Raw genomic sequence first — 8,774 nt, forward strand, 5'->3', positions numbered from 1 at the left:
GGCTGCATCCAATTGGCAGCAGCTTTGGTTACAATACATAATCATGTTCTGTGTTATTGGTGTGCAGCCCTCTGGGCTATCTCTTATGAGTTAAAGTGATAACAGGAAATAATCTGCAATCCACCGGGCCAAACTGAACTCAAGGACATAATCTAGAACCACAGCCTGACCCAACTGCATAACAGCTGGTGGGACACAACAAATCACATGATAACAGCTAACCTGGGCACACAAGCAACAACATAGACCAAAGTAAAAATACAGTCCTATAACCAAGAAGCATGAACACATCCTCAGCTTCCTGGCACACTCACTAGCGACAAGTACCTAAAACTGTCCAGTTCCTACAGGAGTCTCAACTTTTGTTGGGTACTCAAACTGTGTCTATAAAGGCAGTCTTGGTTTGTGTTAATACAACTTCTGAATCATTAGCCTGTACAATACAGCACTAGAGGAAGTAGTACTGTATATTTCTATTATAATCATGAGCAATTAAGCAAAGAAAACTACTAGGTGGAGTGCAAGTTTTCACAAAATTCTAATTGTTTACTTGTTCATTTTAGAGTATATTGAAACATTAACAAACATTAACAACTGGAAAACTGATGTGATCCCTAACTTTTAACTAGTAGTGTATGTCCTTCACGAACAACACATTTCAAACCCACAAGAGTCCTCTTTCGGCAAAGCCAGTACATGGAAATGAGTACCCAACAGGCAATTGTGACTGATTGGACCGTCAGTATGTGCCAAGCAGCCAAAATTGGCAGTGGCAGCTGACTGACTGACAGATGCACTAGAGAGACCTGTCAGACAACCTAAATGCTAAAACATCCTTGGGAGAAGAAGGAACAGGTTACCCCAGGTGGGGAAGCCATCAGTTCTTCATACATCCTCATTGTGGCAACAATGTTAGAACAGGCAGGATACAGTTTAGAGAATGGCATGTTTAATAGTCTAGCAGGACAAATCACGAGCAGACCATCCAGGACCATCCAGTCGATTTGCAGCCTTCCTGATGGCTTTATAACCACTGAGCAAATAAGTTACACAACACATGAATCATGGTTATACAACATGTTTAAAGAAATCTAATTAGTAAGAACCTGTGACTAGCTGTGTCTTCGTGCAATCCCCTGCTGACATAAAAACAGCGTGTTGAACACATCAAGGGTCTTTGTTGAGTTCAAACGAGGAGGACATACAGTATACACTAGTATGTAAAAACAAGTGTGATAAACAGCTTAGGCTCTATATTGTACTGTATATTGCCATCTTAAGTATCTCCAAACCTCAGAAACTGTCCTAGGATTGATTTTTGTTCATCAGATGTTTCTTGGTGTTCTTCTCTGGCTTAAGCAAAATGATGAAACACTTTGGAGCAAATATACACAATATTAGTCCAAAACTGGAAGCCAGAATGGCAAATATCTCCACAGCCACAGTAAACTTCCCAGGAGAGCTGACATATGCTGGGATAAAAGTGATCCAGACTGCACAGAATATCAGCATGCTGAAGGTGATGAACTTGGCTTCATTAAAATTATCAGGCAGTTTCCGGGCCAGGACAGCTAACACAAAGCAAAAGACAGCCAGCAGCCCTATGTACCCGAGCACAGCCCAGAACCCAATAGCTGAGCCTAACGCACACTCCAGGATGATTCTTTCTTTGTATATGGTGAAGTTTTTCACTGGAAAAGGGGGACTAACGATCAACCAAACAGTACATATTAAAACTTGGATAAATGTAAATGATAATACAGTCATTCTTTGCTGTAGAGGGCCAAACCATTTCATGACATTACTACCTGGAAGTGTAGCTTTGAAGGCCATTAACACCACCATAGTTTTCCCCAGAACACAAGAGATACAGAGGACAAAGGTGATCCCAAACGCTGTGTGGCGCAGCATGCAGGACCACTCAGAGGGTGCTCCAATGAAAGTTAATGAACATAAGAAACACAGAGTCAGGGAGAAGAGCAGCAGGAAGCTCAGCTCAGAGTTGTTGGCCCTGACAATCGGGGATGTTCTGTGTTGAAAGAATATAGTCGCTGTTATAATGGCCAGACAGGCACCACCAACTGAGAACGTAGCCAGGATGACTCCCAGGATCTCACTGAAGGAAAGAAACTCTACAGGCTTAGGAAAACATGTGTCTTTCTCTGCATTAGGCCAGAACTCATTGGGACAAGGGAAACAATCAGTGGAATCTGAAAATATAAATCAAAAAGGACCTTTAGCAGTCCCATCATTGATGTGGTGATATACATGAGAAAACAATGGATTTTACCTGTAGCATTGCTAATCTCTCCCTCAGGACATGGTACACAATCATAACAGCAGATGGGTTTTCCTTTCTGCAGCACTTTATGAGTTCCTTTAGGACAGCTGTCAGTGCACACTGACACAGGAACCTGACAGACACAATACACAATGACAGAATCACACAGATATGCAGTTTTGATACAACAGCTGATATGATTCAGTTCACCAATGTTGAATATATCAATGTTCCTCACTTGTGTCCTGCCTTCCACCCAGGTGATGTTCCTGTTGATATGGAACTCCTGGCCCAGTGGCAGTGATGCATCATATTGCCCTACTGTCACAAACACAATGCTGCCACTCTCACTTTTCTGCCAGTTAACCAGCTCATATGTGGCCACAGGATCCCCATTGGCATCAAATGACACAGGATAACCATTTTGGGTGAAATTTACTTTCTTCAAATGAGTAAGAACCTGTGAGAACAATGAGTGAAGAATAGCAACACACTGTGTAAAATAAATAAATAAGAATAGTTCTTAATTTCATAAAAGTGACATCATTGTTAAAGAAGGGTATTGGCTTCTTCAATTATTCACTTGAACTGACCTGTTTGGGCTCTGTGCTGCTGATTCTGTCACACTGAGTTGTAGAATTAGTCTCCTGACACACTGCATTATGAATGGCATGTGCTATTGCATAAACAGCCTTGTACACCATGTTAGTGATTCGGAGCTCAGATGTGTCAGTGTATGAGCTCTGGAGTTTCTGTATGTCTTCAGTTCCATCACACACATTTTTGTCTGTGGCATCACCTACAAACATACAGAGATTTTTAGCTTTGCCAATTATCAACACATTCATTCTCTACTGCTTAGCTTTCGCAGGTGGGCTGGACTGACACATGGGCAAAACTAATGGGTCTCCCTGCACAAATCGCCAGTCCATCACAGGGCTGACATACAGAGACTAACAATTCACATTCACATTCACATTCACCAATAACCCTAATCACAATCTGCATGTGTTTGGACTGTGTGGGGGTGATGGATTGTGGGTGGAGGGGCATGTACCTGGAGAAAACCTCCATACACATGGGTAGAACATGCAAACTCCACACAGAAAGACCTGCCGGTCGAACAAGAGTTGAATCTGTAACCATCTTGCTGTGAGATGGTAACCACCATGACACCCACAATGACAATAGTATTACATTACTATTCATTATTATGTTTTTTTTTTCAGCTTTTTTTTTGTTTTGCTTTTGTAAATTTAGCAGATCAGATCATCGTTTGCACAAACTCATATATTTATATTGGTTTAATGTGGTACACCCCAATATGGTGTGACCACTTTTGTATTATTTACATAATTTGTTTTTCTGTATTTTATGAATAGACAGTAATGCACCCGTATGTACAGCGTGTTACAACACCCCGGGCAGATGGGTGGTGAATATACGAAATTGTTTGGTAACAATTAATAAGGAACATTAACGTAATCAAAGAAAGCAGCATTAGGTAGGAACTATTGGGATGGGAGCATTTGCGCCAGGAATGTCTTAGAGGGGGACCCCCCGCTCCGGCCTCACAGACAATCTGGAAAGTGAACTGGACGCTCTGTTTCCTTATTGCTGCTACATTTTACCTGTGTTTTCCAGACTCAGAATTTTGTTGCGTCGTCACCATATTGGGACCCGTAACATTAACACGTGTAAAATTTATGCTCTGCTATGCATGTTGACTCACATTAACATTAAAATATATGAGTGATCTATAAGCAATCTCTTTTAATAGACTAGCATACTCAATGAAAATTAACATCTACAGTAACTGATAAAATATAATAATAATATATTATATTATATTAATCTTGGTGGCCTGTAGAGTGCTATTACACTTTGCATACACCATTATATAAGTGGTTTTTCACATCCACCTCAATGTAGGCTTTCAACAAACAAAATAACACAACCACGTCAACACAGCTGTGATTATCACTTATGTTAATGTAGAAGAAAAAAAACAATATATAAGTTTCTCACTTTTTTCCAGTCTGCAGTTGAATGCACTCTCCCAGAACTCAGTAAGAATTGGAGAGGCTGCCACTTTAGTAGGAGAGAGATCCAGCAGGAAGTTTCTCAGTCCTGGGATGACAGATTTCTGAATCCCAAATCCCATGGCTCCATCACAGAAACTGAACCTAAGCATGTCTGGATGGGTTATCCAGGACTCACTGCCTATCCACTGACGAGGTGGGGAAGGTTCACGAGACAGCTCCTCCAGCAGGATCCTCATGTCTGCAGAGGCCGTAAATGCAACAACAACCAGAGCTGTTGACCTGGAGACACATTACAGTGCATTTTATTATACCAATATTAGCACTTATCAATTTCTCTTACAATTATAAACATAATGTATGTTTTTTTTTTTATAGCATAAGTATTGTCTCACTGTTTTTATTATATGATTGCAACATACAGGACATACTTTCCCAGAAAAATGTTCTTTATTTTCTTCTATTTTCCCCCTTTCTATTTCATTTTTTGCAATTCTCTTTCTGTGTGTGTGTGTGTATGTGTGTTTGTGTATACACAGTGCAAGAACACAAGCAAAATCAGAGATGTAGAAACCTGCGGATAACATCAGCCACTCTCTGGAGCCTGCTACGTGGGTTGGTCCGATAGAAAGATTCAGAGTATTCAACACAGATCCCCTCTTTGTGTGCTGCCTCCAGAAAAGATGCCATGCCATTATTTCCATAGTCTGAATCTGACCGGACAGCACCTATCCAAGTCCAGCCAAAGTGTTTCACCAACTTGGCCAGAGCAGCAGCCTGGAAATGGTCACTGGGAATTGTTCTGAAGAAATTCGGGTACTGATGCTTATCAGATAGGCATGCACAAGTGGCAGAGTAACTCACCTAAAGAAAGAATACAGTATGGTTCTTTAACAATGCATTATAAAGACAGTATGGGCATATTATACAATATTGTACTAAAGCATAGTTTGTCAAAAATGTAACATATTTACTTGAGGAATATTAAAGGACCCAATGATCCGTGAAATGGTGATGGATGGTGTGGAATTAGGTTCACCAACAACAGCCATCACCGTACCAGATTTTGAGCAGTTGTCACTGGTATAAAACTCAGGGTCCAGACCATTAGAAAGCTGAAATGCCACATGCACCGCCATGGGCACTGAGGCACATGAGTCATAGATCTGATAACCGAGCCTGATGCCTGGGAGCAGCTTTGTACTGTTGTTAATCTCCTCAATGGCAAAGACCATTGCACGTGAAAAACGCAGTCCACGGCCGTTAATGCTGCAAACAGATACTCATGTCACTGTTGAAATGCAGGATAAGTGATAAGGAGAATTCACAATTTTCATAGACAACATGTTCTGAAAAAGAATTGCAATTCATAATTACAATTGCAGTACTGTTTTTGTTAGCTGATTCAGCAAATCTCTACAACAAACCACTTTTTTCAGTTAGGGAGGATAATAATTCATCATATGGGCCCAAGCTGATATTGTTATTAACGCCTGTAATTGACATAAGCTAATATTGATTTGACCCTTAATGTGAAAAAGAAGAAATGTTTTTTAAAGTATTCAACAGTACACAAAAGAGGCTTTGCAAGAAGGTTGTAATAACATCGTTCAAATGAAAACATCTCTGTCACACACAATATCACATCCTTTTAACCCCATATTTTCCTCTTACTAACCTCCCTGTGCACTTCAGTGGCTCAGGCACTGTGGTGTAGTTATGCTCCACTGTTTGTGCATAAAGGTGTATAGCAAAAACACCCCCAATAACATAATCACCATCCATTGAGAAGGCAGGAAGAAGAGTGGTACCTTGCAGTTTACATTTCACAGATGAAACCTCAGCACTGATCCCAGCAGCAGCTCTAATCTCTGTGCACCCATCACTTTGTTTTAGACCATCCCCACAACCATTCAACGTAAGAGGTGAGTTCAACCCAGTCAAACCCAGAGCTATTCCCAGACCAGTAAAGAGAAAGGAGATCTCCATCTCTCTGGTGTGTCTGTGCACAAGTGTGTTTTCACTGGTTTATAAAGGTTTTCTGACACAAGTCTCTTGCTCTCTGCTGTACCTCAGCCTATATCAGACAGGGGGGGCCCTTATCGCATTTGTTTTATTTAGCTCAAATTATTTTAATTTGTTGGGCTGAATATAATCTATAATTTTCACAAAATACCTGAGTTTCTTTTCTCCTTTTCTAATTTAGTGTTGTAAAAATCAGGTATCTCCCTAATTTTGTACTATCCTGTTTTGCTCATACTGCCTATGCTGCTCCGATGAAAGGAGATATTAAATTCAATTTTTAATTGTCATTATTTCCCATTTTATTTCTTATTGACTTCACTGAATATAAAGCTGGGAGTGCTACTGTAATATTTTTTAAGGACCACACCTTGGTCGTGGTATGTCTGATATACAGTGGGTACAGAAAGTATTCAGACCCCTTTAAATTTTTCACTCTTTGTGTCATTGCAGCCATTTGCCAAAATCAAAAAAGGTCATTTTATTTCTCATTAATGTACACTCAGCACCCCATCTTGACAGAAAAAAACAGAAATGTAGAAATTTTTGCAAATTTATTAAAAAAGAAAAACTGAAATATCACATGGTCATAAGTATTCAGACCCTTTGCAGTGACACTCATATTTAACTCACATGCTGTCCATTTCTTCTGATCCTCCTTGAGATGGTTCTGCTCCTTCATTGGAGTCCAGCTGTGTTTAATTAAACTGATTGGACTTGATTAGGAAAGGCACACACCTGTCTATATAAGACCTTACAGCTCACAGTGCATGTCAGAGCAAATGAGAATCATGAGGTCGAAGGAACTGCCCAAGGAGCTCAGAGACAGAATTGTGGTAAGGCTCAGATCTGGCCAAGGTTACAAAAGAATTTCTGCAGCACTCAAGGTTCCTAAGAGCACAGTGGCCTCCATAATCCTCAAATGGAAAAAGATTGGGACGACCCGAACTCTTCCTAGACCTGGCCGTCCAGCCAAACTGAGCAATCGTGGGAGAAGAGCCTTGGTGAGAGAGGTAAAGAAGAACCCAAAGATCACTGTGGCTGAGCTCCAGAGATGCAGTAGGGAGATGGGAGAAAGTTCCACAAAGTCAACTATCACTGCAGACCTCCACCAGTCGGGGCATTATGGCAGAGTGGCCCGACGGAAGCCTCTCCTCAGTGCAAGACACATGAAAGCCCACATAGAGTTTGCCAAAAAACACATGAAGGACTCCCAGTCTATGAGAAATAAGATTCTCTGGTCTGACAAGACCAAGATTGAACTTTTTGTTGTTAATTCTAAGCGGTATGTGTGGAGAAAACCAAGCACTGCTCATCACCTGCCCAATACAGTCCCTGCAGTGAAACGTGGTGGGAGCATCATTTTGTGGGGGTGTTTTTCAGCTGCAGGGACAGGACGACTGGTTGCAATTGAAGGAAAGATGAATGCAGCCAAGTACAGAGATATCCTGGAAGAAAACCTCTTCCAGACTGCTCAGGACCTCAGACTGGGCCGAAGGTTCACCTTTCAGCAGGACAATGACCCTAAGCACACAGCTAAAATAACAAAGGAGTGGCTTCGGAACAACTCTGTGACCGTTCTTGACTGGCCCAGCCAGAGTCCTGACCTAAACCCAATTGAGCATCTCTGGAGAGACCTGAAAATGGCTGTCCACCAACGTTCACCATCCAACCTGACAGAACTGGAGAGGATCTGCAAGGAAGAATGGCAGAGGATCCCCAAATCCAGGTGTGAAAAACTTTGTTGCATCATTCCCAAGAAGACTCATGGCTGTACTAGCTCAAAAGGGTGCTTCTACTCAATACTGAGCACAGGGTCTGAATACTTATGACCATGTGATATTTCAGTTTTTCTTTTTTAATAAATTTGCAAAAATTTCTACATTTCTGGTTTATTCTGTCAAGATGTGGTGCTGAGTGTACATTAATGAGAAATAAAATGAACTTTTTTGATTTTGGCAAATGGCTGCAATGACACAAAGAGTGAAAAATTTAAAGGGGTCTGAATACTTTCCGCACCCACTGTATTCATTATGTCTTATGTATATCAAATTCAATGCAGTTTAACTGCAATGTTATCTTTACATAAATGTAACATCATAATGTATCATCATAAATTTAATAATGCATATTTCTTTTTTTCCAATATTGGGGATGTTGGTTACGGATCGTAAGCCGAGGTTCTGTGAATTGGGCGCAGCCCTCTGGGCTATCACTATGGGTCATATCATCTCTTCGTGCCTGCGCACTGAAGAGAAATTCATACACATCACTGTAGTGGACCGGACGCGTGCCCCTTGTATGGTGGCGATGACGCCGGCTGAAAACCCCAAACTATCTAAGCGGTTCCTCTCAGGAGCCAAACCATCAGCCAAATCTTATTACCGGAGGGCTTACTACCAAGCCCCCTGCCTGCGACAGAGCATCCT

At 41.2% G+C, this 8,774-nt stretch overlaps 1 protein-coding gene across 1 annotated transcript; it reads right to left on the minus strand.

Annotated features, from left to right (window-relative positions):
- Positions 1 to 1,305: 1,305 nt before the first annotated feature.
- LOC113123504 (extracellular calcium-sensing receptor-like) lies at positions 1,306 to 6,108 on the minus strand. Its single transcript, XM_026295657.1, has 8 exons — positions 6,002 to 6,108; positions 5,298 to 5,592; positions 4,898 to 5,187; positions 4,310 to 4,605; positions 2,875 to 3,080; positions 2,520 to 2,741; positions 2,291 to 2,414; positions 1,306 to 2,210 (listed from the first exon to the last, which is right to left on the minus strand). Exons 1-8 carry the CDS (start codon positions 6,106 to 6,108, stop codon positions 1,306 to 1,308), a joined length of 2,445 nt encoding a protein of 814 aa, XP_026151442.1.
- Between the last annotated feature and the right edge of the window lie 2,666 nt (positions 6,109 to 8,774).

The sequence above is a fragment of the Mastacembelus armatus genome, chromosome 13 (assembly GCF_900324485.2).
Source record: "Mastacembelus armatus chromosome 13, fMasArm1.2, whole genome shotgun sequence".
Classification (NCBI taxonomy): Eukaryota; Metazoa; Chordata; class Actinopteri; order Synbranchiformes; family Mastacembelidae; genus Mastacembelus; species Mastacembelus armatus.